Here is a 13,865-nt window from a genome sequence, read left to right on the forward strand (position 1 = left end):
AGAGTCCCAGCACTGCAGGTGGAGGATTAGCCTAGTGAGCCGCGGCGCTGTCCTTTAATAGGTATTTTTTTCCACTTTGGTTTGACTCCAGAAGGGTTAACATCATGGAGATCACCATTGACAGCTTAATCTACAAACTAATTGAAATTCAGACTCTTGTATTAGGACCCCTCTCCACTCTTGGTTCTGCTCTCAGCAGTCTGCTAAAAATGCTTTTAAAAAGTAACAAATTGATTTTGATTTTGATGCAGCCCACCAGTTTCAGAAGTCTGTGTGCTATTCTCATTCTGGAGGCATACACTACTTGAAACAATCTGATAATACATCTTGTTCAGTAGCCTCATATCCATAAAGAAATTATCTCCCCTCTCCCTATAGCTCAGTCTTAATATCACCCTTGTAGACACACTTGATTCTTCTTTGGAGTGTTAGAATTTGTTCCTGTATTAGAATATAAACTCCTGGAGCACAGCAAAATCATTCAGACGTGAGTCTTCCAGAGTGCCACAGCATTGCATGGATAATCCTTCTACCTACCTCTTACTTTGAGAATCATAGTTGAGATAATGAATGCGTATGTCAGAATAACTGGTGAAATATGCCGATCATGCATTTACTATTAGCCAAAGTCACAGAGACTCAAAAATACACTATGTTGTTTTAAAGATTTATTTATTTATCTGAAAAGCACAATTATACAGAGAGAGAGACAAAGATCTTCCATCTCCTGATTTACTCTCCAAATGGCTGCAGTGGCCTGGGACTGAGTCAAGCCACCCTGACCTCCCACATGGGTGGTTAGGGCCCAGGCACTTAGGCCATCTTAAGCTGTTTTCCCAGGTACATTAGCAGGGAGCTGGATCAGAAGTAGAGCAGCCCCAACTCAAACTGAGGCTCATATGGAATGTTGCAGGCAGCAGTAGCTTAAGCCACTGTGTCACTACCCTGGCCTTCAAACTACACTGTTCTTCATCACCCCTTATCCAGTCTCAGGCAGAAACCTTGACATACAGCAGGTGCTCAAAAAATGTTTATTAAACTGCATTGATATTGATGTAGATTTTACATCTCCTACATCATTTCTATCTGCCAAACCCTACAAATGTTCCTTGTCTCAACAAGCAGTGATTGATTTCCTTTCGTGTGCCAGAGCCTGGGTCTAACAGTATAAAGACAGAGTGCATTTGCATCCTCTGTCTTCCTTGGCCTCCAGCAAAGAAGATAGACACTTATATAACAAGTAGATATAATTTATCATCCTAAGTGTTGCAAATAATGTATGTAGACAGTATTATGGCAACATAGCAAAATAAGCTATGAATAAGAGGTTGTTAAACTTTTTAAAAATGAGTGAAGTTTGTCAAAGAGAATGGAAGAAATACACTGTTAGCAAAGCAGTCTATTATAAGGAATGGATACTCAAAAGAACACCTGTCAGAAGTTTCCTGTGGCTCAGGCAGAATGAACATTGATGGCTTATTTTGGATGCCAGGTTATAAAGGGCTTGTTAGTGCAGATCTGAAGCGTCTGGATTCTTTTCTGTAGGCACAGGTTGAAACCACGACAACACCATTGTGTTCTAGGAAAACAAATGATCAGATAGGGAATAGATGGAGTACGGCAGAGACTGAAGTCGGGCAGAACCATAGAAAGCTGCCCGTTTAGAGATGGGATGTCATGCTGAGCTTTCATGGTGCCATCAGAAATGAAGAACGATCAAGGCAAACATACTGTGAATACTTTATTTTTTTTGTTGTTTCTGAAAAAGGAGCTAAGAAGAAAGCCAGAGGGCAGGAAATGTGGATAAAGACATAAAGGCTAGAGAGAAAAGTTTCTTCTGCATGCTGGTTAACAGAGGCTGCTGCCTTTCTACCATGTAGAAAAGCCCAGGGTCCCCCCATGGATAGACTGAGATGTTCATGTGGGTCCCACTGCCCCTCCTGGAGACCCACCCTCTGCTCCCCAGACTTCTGTCACGACACTGCCACTCTCACTGAAAGTAAGCCCATTCTTATGATAACTGATTTTTCATTTTAGAAACAGTGATTTTTTGGTTCTGAGTCTTGGGAAATACTGAGCAAGCAATACTATTTAGGGCTTGCCTTGAGATGTTGGGAATCCTAGCCGGCACCGCAGCTCACTAGGCTAATCCTCCATCTTGCAGCGCCGGCACACTGGGTTCTAGTCCCAGTCAGGGCGCCGGGTTCTGTCCCGGTTGCCCCTCTTCCAGGTCAGCTCTCTGCTGTGGCCAGGGAGTGCAGTGGAGGATGGCCCAGGTGCTTGGGCCCTGCACCCCATGGGAGACCAGGAAAAGCACCTGGCTCCTGGCTCCTGGCTTCGGATCAGCGCGATGCGCCGGCCTCAGCGCGCCGGCCGCAGCGGCCATTGGAGGGTGAACCAACGGCAAAGGAAGACCTTTCTCTCTGTCTCTCTCACTGTCCACTCTGCCTGTCAAAAAAAATAAAAAAAAAAAAAAGAAAAAAAAGAAAAAGAAAAAGAGATGTTGAGAATCCTATGTTCTCCCCTTTCAAATAACTGCATGTAGGAGAAACCACTTAGAAACTCACTCTATCCAAATGTGAAGAATAAGTGTGTCACTGAAGACAAAATATAAGCACCTAACAAATTTATAAAAATGGCATTAATAGATGTGGTCATCAGGGAAAAGAAATTAGCACAGCGTAAGATAATATCTTGCAACTTTAGATTCAGTAAAATCAGAAAGTTAGATATCACCAACCAGGTGTTATCAAGGATACCCCTGCTACATGCTGATTGTTAATACATTTTGACATGATGGCTTGGAAAGATAGTTTGGTAATATCTGGCAAAGTTAGAGACCCCTGTGATCCAGAGCTCTCCCATAAGTGAATGCAGGGATGCCCGAGACTTGATGGGAGCCCTCTGGTAAAGAGTTTATATTCCCTCATTAAGGTAGTAATTTAGTGGAATTCATGTGGCAGAACTAACCCTTACTGAAGTCAACATGGGTAAATCCAAAAAGCTGAGAAAAAACTCAAATTCCAGAGGAGTACTTGGGCGGGATGGCATTCTATGAAGGATGATGACAGATCTGTAAGATGAAAACTTATGAAATAATCTTTGCATTTATTATGTGTGCACAAAAAATAAAAATGTAAAACATGCACTGGGATGATGAATGTCAATTTCAAGACAGTGCTGTTCTCTGGGGTTGTTCAGAAATTACACAGTGCGATATGTTTGTGGGTCTCAATTGTATTTATGGAATTTTATTTGTTAGATAAGTACACAGTATTTGTTGCATTCTCTGAAGTTTTTGTATGCCTAAAACAATGAAATAAATGATAAAACCCACATGCAGCTTTGCTCATGTGTTTATATGTATTTAGTCTGTCACCCATCAATCTGTTCAGAGACCTATTCATTTATTCTTATTTTCCTCTGTAAAACTAATGTTATTTAAAATAATCCCAGAAAAGTTGATTAGGGCTTAAACCAAGTTGGAAGAGTGGACAGGATATAATTAGAAGGAGACAGGTTTGAGAGAGATTTGAGGGTAATTTCCCCCAAGACTTCACAATTAGATGAGAGTGTGTTTATGTGTGGTAAGGAGAATGCAAGGAATCAAAGATAATTTATTCAAGTTTCTAGCTTATGTCCCACAAGCCAGTGGAGCAAAAGAAGAGGAATGATACTGGAACTGAGGAAATAAGGTATCTAACATTTTTTTTTCAGCTCATTTAATGCTTTTTTTTTTTTTTTTGTAAGCCTAACAGGTCATCTTAAAAACTTTATTTCCGTAATTATTTATTAAATATTTACAATGGATAAGACACCAGTAAAGAGATGCCTATATTTATGCATACATGGTATTTTTCATTAATATGTTTCCTAAAATATTTATACTGTTACTAAACTTCATAGTCACTGCTCCAGTAAATTCAACTGGGTAAGTAATTTCAACTGAATACAGTTGAATGGCAATAGGTAGCCTTCATTAAGTTATTTGAGAACTACTTTAAAAGCAGTGACAATCCATTAAAAACTTAACTGTGCAAACTCATTTAAGTTTGCAGATTATATTTAGAAGGAAGATTAAAGGTAATTATCATGAAAATATCCCCAAATGTGTAGTATAGTAATTAAGTAATGGCTAGGTCAGGCAAACTTCAGTCATTCTTTCCTTAAAGTTACTTAGTTCATACAACAGTAAATATGCAAATGTGTGCATAGCGGGTCATTTGATGAAAATAAATATACCTATAAAATTACATGTATTGGTCTATCATCAGCACCTTCATATTTTCCGAACATTTTCTCATTTCTTGATTAGCCTTCAGCAAGGCTGAGTGGCCACAGGGAAAATGAGATAGAGAGAGCCTGATTCCTGCTGAATTAGGACATCATAGTGAAGTCTTCTTTCCTCTTTCTCTGGCTCCCACCCAGGTTCCGTGTGCAAAGGTCTGCTTTTTCAGCCCCTCCTAGTGGAAACGTGAATTCCCAATCCTAGTCCCATTTTGTCTTATATTCCTCCTGCGTGTATTTCTCTCTCAGACTACAGGACAGGCTCAGGCTAGATATGACTGTGTGTTCCAGTCCTGTGCATTTGGGATACCGAATGTGTTCAGCTGAGTTCTTTGGCATCATCAAGGGCCTTAGATTAGAATCCGAATTGGATGGTCTTGACTTTGCTCTCCCCTGCTCCAGTATATATCCTGTAATTGTCCATGCTTTCTCCAACACTGGACAAGTAAACCAAAGACCAAAATGACAGTAAAAGCAGAATTGCCTAGAGACTTGACAAAGATCACTTGCCTGCCTAAGTGTGACTGCCAGTCAGCCCCTTTGATCTAAAGCATCTGTCCAAGGAAACTAGAAAGGTCTGGTTCTCTTTCCTGGTCTGTGAAGCAGACAATGGTGTCACTTGGGGTGCAGAGCCAGGAGCCCCATGTTACTGGACTGCAAGCTGTTTTCTGCCTTGGCCAACAAGCTGAAAATTTCTTCTTTTAAAGACAGTGTGTGAGAGGGAAGACCTCAGTTGTTGTGGTTGGGTTTCCCCCAGCACACAAACTGTAGCTACTGGAGAGAAATGGCACCAACATGTATCAGATAGCAACCACCTGAATTTTTTTTTTTTTTTTTTCTGTTGCATAGCTATGTAGTGTTAATGTCTGGTGAGAAACCTTTACATGCTCTTCTTTGGTTCTCAGAAGGCTTTCCATACCCTTTGCTTCTATTATCATTTAATCATTTATGACTCCTGTTAATAACATTTCATTTAAACATTTGCTTACTTAAATAATTGCATGACCAAGAGAACAATTCTTTACTAGGGAATAGGTACTTGATCTGACATTTTGTTCTGCATTTTACTACCTCTTAGAGGACATTTCATCACAAAAGCTGTAAATGGTATAATCTTTGATCTGAAGGTGACCTCTCAAATGTTAATGAGCACGCGCTACCTGAAGGGACCTATTGTTAAAATGCACATTGTAATGCAGCAAGAGGGCCAGAAATTGGGCATCTCTCTCAAGCTCCAGGGAATGCTGATGCCACTCCCTCAACTATAATTTCCACAGCTGGTCTCAGAAACCTGAAGGCTGTCAGTCCTCTAGGCCTCCATTGTGCTGCCTAAGCCACTGCTGTGCAAGGCACAAATGATAGGCTTAAAATACTAAAGCCTCTGTCTTTGAAGAGAAGAAAAAACAACCATGTAAGAAAAAAAAATGTAGTCTTTTATTCCTGAGTGTCTTAACAGCACTCGAAATTGTGTCAAAATAATGGTTGGTGTTTTCAAAGCAGATAGCCCTGGTGAAGGTTCTCTTACCTCACAGTTTAGCACACCTGCATGGAAACCTCATCCATTTCCATTCACCAGATACAAAGTTACGGTAATCTTTCAGATGTTCCCTAATGCATATTTGTAGGCCTTTCAAATAGGAAATTTTAACATAGACATTTACATCCAAACCAAAATGTTACAACTGAATGTGAAATGTACAACTGCTTAAAAATATTGAATGATGGTCATAAGTATACACATTTTTCGTTTGCATATATTTTTACTCTTTAGGGAAGGCAGTGGTTGAGAAAATGTAGGATATGGGAACTTCTTGATATCTGTTTTCCCACATTAAGTTCATAATAACAACTCATGATTAGTTTTGTTTAATGAGGAACACACTAGAATTCATGATGCAAAATTAAAGTTGTTACAAAAACTATTATAATTAGCATTCAGAAGTCATTCCAGAATAGATTTAACTTATCCTAGTTGTGTTTTATGAGAATAATATTGAAATACTACTATTGTTTGCATCATTTCATGGTACGTAGGTAATGTCAGAGTGTTCCAAGGACAGAAGAACCTCAGGCTACAATTCAGTAATACAACAGAAAAGCCGATTTTGCAGCATGCTATACTTTTTTTTTTTTTTTTTTTTTTTGACAGGCAGAGTGGACAGTGAGAGAGAGAGACAGAGAGAAAGGTCTTCCTTTGCCGTTGGTTGGTTCACCCTCCAATGGCTGCCAGCAGCCGGCGCACCGCACTGCGGCCGGTGCACCACGCAGATCCAATGGCAGGAGCCAGGTACTTATCCTGGTCTCCCATGGGGTGCAGGGCCCAAGCACTTGGGCCATCCTCCACTGCACTCCCTGGCCACAGCAGAGAGCTGGCCTGGAAGAGGGGCAACCGGGACAGAACCCGGCGCCCTGACTGGGACTAGAACCCGGTGTGCCGGCGCTGCAAGATGGAGGATTAGCCTAGTGAGCCGTGGCGCCGGCCCACATGCTATACTTTGCCACCCATTTCTACACCCATTTCTTACATGTTTAGCCTAAGAAAAATATCTAAAATACTGATAAAGACAAGGCCAATTTCTTAGCTTTCAGATTCAGCAGCTCTTCAGGCACACTAGTAAGAAAATTCTACTTTGTGTTTTTGAATTGAGAGGAAAAGCAGAGAAAAGAAGAAAATGTTTGTAATCTGATGCAGTCTGTATAGCAGATTGCACGTGAAGGAGACTCTGTCACCATACCATTGGTGGACGAAATTGACATGCCAAGTCCCCTGCTAACCTGAAGTGCGTCCATTTCTGCAACAGAGCAGACTCCATACCCTCTGAGAGCGTTCTCGAGTTCCTGTGACTTATAGATATACTCACAGGTACAAACACTGTATGTACAGGCACTTTGGGGCTAACGGGCTTCAAGAAGTGAGTGACTGACTGTCCATCCCACCGAACCATCTGGTTTCTCTCTGCCTCCTTACAGGGCCTGTTCTATTTCTGGTGAGTAAGGAGCAGTCTCCAACAGTGGCTCTCCCTCCCCCATTACCTCTCTTCCCACTCAGGAAGTCTAAACATTTTATCTACTTATCTCTCATAATTCAGCTTGTGAACATACTTCACCATCAGTTTAATAGCTAGTTATTGATAGTTGTGCAAGACTGTGCTGGGAGACATAGTTCAGAAATGTGTCTAGGGCTCGAGGAGCTGGAGTTTATAATGGTGGTGAGATAACCAAGTTCCTTTAGGAAGACAGAGTAGGTGGTGGTATTTTCAGTTTCCATTGTGGAGCTTCTCACTGCACATGTAATTTAGAGCTGTGTTTATTTGGATTGGTGTTTAAAATTAGAAACTGACCATCTGTATTTTCCTCGAGAAGTTTGGAGTCATCCAGACCAAAAGGTTTTTGAAGATCAAGAATAGCTTATATTTGTAACATTATTCAAGGAAAAGAAAAAATACAGAAAGGTTTGAAATAATGATGAGTCATTAAAAACTTATAATAATTCTGATATACATTTAGAGACAATTTTATAGGCCCTGAAATCAAAATTATAAAGGTTGAGCAGCAGCCTAAAAAATACAAACCAGCATGTGTTAGACCTCAAGCAAAATCAAAGTAGGAAAAGTGACCTTGACATTTGTAGAGTGTCTGCTTTGAACCTGTACATTGCTACATGTATTTGCTTATTTTTCTCATATCTTCCTAACAGCATGCAGAAAAGTTGAAGTTATTTCAGTATTCCACAATGAAGCAACTGGAGCACAGACAGCTTAGGGGCCTTCACCAAGGTCACAGTGGTTAAGAAAGAAACCCAGATCCCTTAAAATCCAAATGAGATCATTTTTTTCCCCTAGTCAGTTTACTCCTTGGAATTCACCCCTTGGAATTGTTTTTACAGTAAAGAGTAAAGTCACATGAATTCAGCTGAAAAAGTGAAAAAAGTAAATCATAAAAATAATTATTTTAAGCTGTAGCACAGAGTTGACAAACACTTAGTAGCTGACCCTATCTGTAAGATGAAAACATAAGCATAGCATAAACACTTAATTTTATCTGATAGTTGAAATATGTGTTTATATAGCAGCCAAAATATTAGCTGCAACCTTTGAGCCAGAGTATTTCAGGGACAAGACATGAGCAGAACAGCCCTTGTTTGTAGATAGCAAGTAGAATATTTTTTCCTCTGAGAAGCACTTTTCATTGTTGTTAACTAATGTCTGAGAGCTGCGGGATGGAAACCCCTGTATGAAACTAGTGTTACAGAATTGGGATTTTTAGAGCTTTTTTTTTTTTAACATTTTGAAGCTTTTTTACATAATAGATTTATATTACATTTATCAGGCATTAATGAAAATCCTATGATAGTTACTTAAGTCCTTTTTTTTTTTGGACAGGCAGAGTTAGGCAATGAGAGAGAGAGAGAGACAGAAAGGTCTTCCTTCTGTTGGTTTGCTATGCCCAGTTCAATTGTCCCCAAAGACCACCAAGGAGCCGATACTGCTGTAAAGCGCAGGAGAGTTTTATTGCGGGTCCGGGCCTGGACTCTCAATCAACACCGACACAGCGGGTCTGAATTGAGAGCCCCGACCCTTCAGTTAACAGGGTTTTTAGAGACATTTTACACATCATGGTACCATTTAGCAAATCATCTCATCCCGCGGGAAATTCAAAGACATCTCTTAGAATTGATTAGTGCATCCGGTGGTGGGAACGGACCTACTAAAGGTGGTTGGATGGCTTTGGGGTTGATGCCTTTTGAATTGATTGGCCGAAGCATAGGGTCCGACTGCTGGGGTGTACGTGCTGAACTGCAGGGTCTCCGGTAGCTATCAATCACCTTATCTGCCCTGTGAAGACACCAGGAACTCTAGGTATTTCTCTGTTATCTGCTAATCGGCTGTTGCTAGGTGAGTTTATCGAAAGGGGAGTTCATGTATTTATTTTTAGGAGCTTCTGGCTCAGGGTTTAGGGCCTGGTCAGGCCCAAGTTACAAGATGGAGGCCTAATTTAAAATAGTTGCACCTTGATCCAGGCTCAGGTCCCACAGGTTGACCCCCCCCCCCAAATGGCTGCTGTGGCCGGCATGCTGCGGCTGGCGCATCGCGCTGACCCGAAGCCAGGAGCCAGGTGCTTCCTCCTGGGCTCCCATGGGGTGCAGGGCCCAAGCACTTGGGCCATCCTCCTCTGCCCGCCCGGGCCACAGCAGAGAGCTGGCCTGGAAGAGAAGCAACCGGGACAGAATCCGGTGCCCCGACCGGGACTAGAACCCAGGGTGCCAGCACTGCAGGCGGAGGATTAGCCAAGCAAGCCACGGCGCCGGCCACTTAAGTGCTTTTTTTAACAAATAACATCAAACTTCTTAAAATGGTTCCATTTTATTATACCATATTTTATCTATTTTGATATTGTTTCCTGTACTGTCTTTCACCATTATATTCACCACTAGAACTTGTGTAGGACACCATAAAAACTGTTCAGTTTTTCAAAACAAGGACTTTTTCATGGTAAATCACTGAAGTGTAAAAATGACTTCAGTGGTTGCATTTGAATTTTGTTCAGGTTTCTAACCTTAAAAGTGAGTTCCCCAGAAGCGCCATCTGGGATGCCACATGTGCTACCAGAATTTGGGGTGCCATACAATATCACCATATGCTTATTAATCCCCAATATTCATAAGCCTGAGAGGGTTCTTGCCTAATATTTAGAGAAGAATTCTCAATACCGGCACAAATAAATGAGGCAGCATGGTACATTTTAGGCTTTTATTTAGTGAGAAAGATGCATAGGAGAGTGAGAGCTTTATCTAAGAGAGTAAATCTGGGTTCATACCGAGCACCAGGAACCAGCCACGTGGAGGAGCATCTAGGCCAGGAAGCCTAGGGTGGGTGGCCCAAAGGTCACGTGCGCTGGAGGCGCAGGGCTACAGCCAGCCCGCTCCTGGCAAGAAGCCAGGGAAGAAGAAAAGGGTGGGACATACCATGGCCCAGGCTTTTAACCCACTTCCAAAGGGGAGTGGTTAATTAACTTGATTGGCTAGTAGGCACCCAAGTGCTGTCAGGTAGGGGCACGAGGTCACCCGGGGCGTGGCGAAGGCGTGGTCTTCCAGCTCACAAACCTAATCCATTTTAGCCTGTATGCCTGCCTACTTCAAAAGCATCAGTACAATTTTGCAGTTTATTTTTGGTTTTGCATTAACAGTCTGAAATATTTGCTGAGAGAAAACAGAGTAGACATCAATTTTCCACTTAACTTTTTACTTTTTATCATTGAGTTGAAAAAATTTCAATTCCTCCAGTCTGAAATTAAGTTTTTTCTCCAACAGTAGTGTCTAGCCAGATTATCAGATCTTCATATTTTACCTATGCATTCTCACTAGAGGAAAAATAAATATTTCTCTAAGCAGCAAATGGTATTTTAAACACAAGTAACAGAAGTTGTTTGATTTTTTTTTTAACTTCCTCGTTATCTTTCTGTGTATAAATTGCTAAATTGCTTCCATAAAATTCCTCTGGACATAAGGGAATCATTTACATTAGTGAACGAAGATGTTTGTCTTCTATGAAAGAAAGCTTGCAATGGCCTCTTAATTGTTTTCCTTCCTTTCTCCTGCTGCAGTATCCGGCTGCGTTAATGAACCTGGGAGCCATTCTGCATCTCAATGGCAGGCTCCAGAAGGCGGAAGCCAACTACCTTCGTGCCCTGCAGCTCAAGCCTGACGACGTCATCACGCAGTCCAATCTGCGGAAACTGTGGAACATCATGGAAAAGCAAGGCTTAAAGACCTCCAAGACCTGACACGGGAGGACAGAACCTCGTCCTCCTCCAGTTGACAAAGCAGACTTCCTTGCCAGACAGGACTTCCCAGCAGTGCTATGACAGGCGCAGGGCAGAGGTCACTGAGGTCACTGCCACTGCTGGGAGATCCACCTTGTTTTTGGCATGGCCATGAACACCAAAAAGGGGAACGTTGGAAACCTCCTGGAGGATGGAATTGTTATCCATAGACTGTAAACCAGAGCACTTAAAACAGGGATCTTTGGGGATTCTTACAAGGGGAGGGTGTCTAAACTATAGACTTCATTCATTTTGGAAAGCTAATTTCAAAATTATAGTATTCCTTAAACACTGTGAGAGGAAGTCAGAGTGTGTGTTCAGCCACGGTAAACTATCAGAGGTTAAGTGCTAACAGGGAGTGACGTAAGCGTAGTGTGAAATCCCAGTGAGCCGCTGGTTGTCCTAACGCTGCTGTCTTACCCCTTTGGGACAGCCTGCTTAGCAGTTTTGGAGCCTAAATGTGCAGTTGTTCCTCAGCCAGTGCTCGTAGCATCTTAATGATGTGGATGTCACTGGCTTTCCTTTGTACATCACTTGCTTTTCATGTTCTGAAAAGGACTTGGAGAAGAGTGCTGGGGAGGCCTGATGTGTGTCAGGCAGGCGTTCTTGACTTTAATGCTGTCAGTATGTTCCCCTAAATGCCTAGTAGAATTCATTGTGTTAAGTGTTTGGAAAGTACCTTTCAGAATGCTTATTCCTGGTTAATGTGCGTACGTACACGAGGATAAAAGGAAAGGGACATTCATAAGTGTTCTAGTTCCAGTCAGCAACAGCTTTTAGACAAATGTGTGTTTCGCAGAGGTTGCTGGTTAAAAAGTCAAGTCTATACAAAGGAGTGTGTGAGGATGGGTGCCAATTTGTGTTTGGAAAATGCTAATCACTTTCTCCTAGGTACCGAAACAGCAATGCTGATAAATTTTCAAGGAATGATATGTATCTTACTTTGCTCATCCCAAAAGACATAAAAAAATGAGTTATTTTAAACTGCAGTAGAGTGTCACATTAGCCTGCATGTGTCAGGTCCTATGCCACGTGCTGTTCTCAGTGCAAACCATTTTTCACTAGCAAATCTGGTGTTTTATTTCGTTTCCTGTTAGTAACCCCTTCAATGATCATTTCACGAGTAAAATAGCATAAATGAAGTAGAGAAAAACATTTACTGAGCACGTTTTGGCTTATAGTCAAACTTTGTGACTAAAAATTAACTTCATAAAACAGTTCATTATCAGCTTCTTTGTAGAGAAAGTAGCTATACTGTATCTTACATATTTATTTATTATTTATTATTCTACCATAGCAGAGTAACAAAAACTTTGATACACTAAGCCGGTTCTTTGAAACTGAAAATAAGCTTTTCTCCTACTTATTCACACTCCATGTACATATGATTAGCGTTTCCATTAAAAGGAAGCTGGACATGCAAATACATCATACTATGTGTTCTCCATATTTTATGTGTTTGTTATGTATCTGCATACAGTGGGATAAAGAAATTAAAGTAGTGTTCCTATGGCATTAGTGTTGTTGTGAGAAGGGCAAATGTAGTAACAGATTTTTTTGAAGACATTAATAAGGAGGCCCTCTTATAATATGTATATTATTTTGTAAGCCTTTCATTGCAGGGCCAGAAGTTAAATTATAACTTAATCACTGTGTTTTCAGAATATTTAACATTTAACAACAAACCCATTGTCAAACCAAAATAGTGGGTTGAAGTATATTTTCATCTTCTAGTACATTGGCAACTGCAAAAGCGGGGAGGGGAGGGCGTTAATATAAGGCTATAAAGATAAATTCAATGTCTAACATTTTTATTTATTTAAATAGTTTTTGACTTATAATGACTCCCTCGTTTTAACATCTTATGTCTTTTTATTGTTACTGTTCTTCTTTCCAGCACTTGGTTCTTAGTAGATTCGCTGAATGCACAGTAGAGGCACTTCATGTTGACCCAGTTCCCAAGTAGCATTAACAATTGGGCCTGTGTCACCAAATGCATGGATCTTCAATAACTAAATGTCCCTGACACTTCACTACAGGGCTGGACTTAGTAACTGACCAACTCGGGGGGAGGGGGGAGTAAGGGAGGGCGTTAGAACATGATCAAAAATGTCTCCGCTCAGGGATTTATGGTGGATTATTGCAGACAGTGCTAAAAATATAGAGCACAAGACAAGTTTACTAAATTAAAATTTTATTTTTTGAGAAACTGTTATTTGTATAAATTATCAAGATTTGTAGGCTTTCCTTTTGTAGAAATAATTGTTTTATGTGCCAGAGAATTTCAATTTTGTTTTCAACAATAAAGCATTGATAACAAATATATTGTGTAAGCCCTTGGTTAATCTACAGCAACAGTTCTGAAATTGTCTGGAATTTTTTTTCCAAAGATTTATGTATTTATTTTAAAGTCAGAGTTACAGAGAGAGAGAGAGAGAAAGCTTCCATTGCTGGTTCAGTCCCCACATGGCTGAACAAGGCCAGAGCAGGGCCAGGCTAAAACCAGAAGCCAGAAGCTTTATCCAGGTCTCCCATGTGGGTGCAGGGCCCAAATATTTGGGCCACCTTCCGCTACTTTTCCCGGGCCATTAGCAAGGAGCTGGATGGGAAGTGAAACAACCAGGACATGAACTGACACCCATATGGGATGCAAGGGTCATAGGTGGTAGCTTTACACGCTGGCCCCGTCTCAGGTTTTAGCAGAGCTGGGAGAAAGGTTAAAACAAGTAAAGGTTGGGCATCAAATAGATATGCTT

The 13,865-nt window shown here is 41.0% G+C and overlaps 1 protein-coding gene across 3 annotated transcripts in view; it reads left to right on the forward strand.

Annotated features, from left to right (window-relative positions):
• The window catches only part of TMTC2 (transmembrane O-mannosyltransferase targeting cadherins 2), a 449,447-nt gene extending 436,017 nt beyond the window's left edge, over window positions 1-13,430 (forward strand). For all 3 annotated transcript variants that reach the window (XM_002711368.5, XM_017342005.3, XM_070051474.1), the window contains one exon: window positions 10,891-13,430. In XM_002711368.5, the coding sequence (XP_002711414.1) occupies window positions 10,891-11,070 (180 nt within the window). In that variant the 3' untranslated portion in view covers window positions 11,071-13,430. The remainder of the gene's footprint in view (window positions 1-10,890) is intronic.
• The last annotated feature ends 435 nt before the right edge of the window (window positions 13,431-13,865 follow it).

Source organism: Oryctolagus cuniculus, chromosome 11, assembly GCF_964237555.1.
Source record: "Oryctolagus cuniculus chromosome 11, mOryCun1.1, whole genome shotgun sequence".
Classification (NCBI taxonomy): domain Eukaryota; kingdom Metazoa; phylum Chordata; class Mammalia; order Lagomorpha; family Leporidae; genus Oryctolagus; species Oryctolagus cuniculus.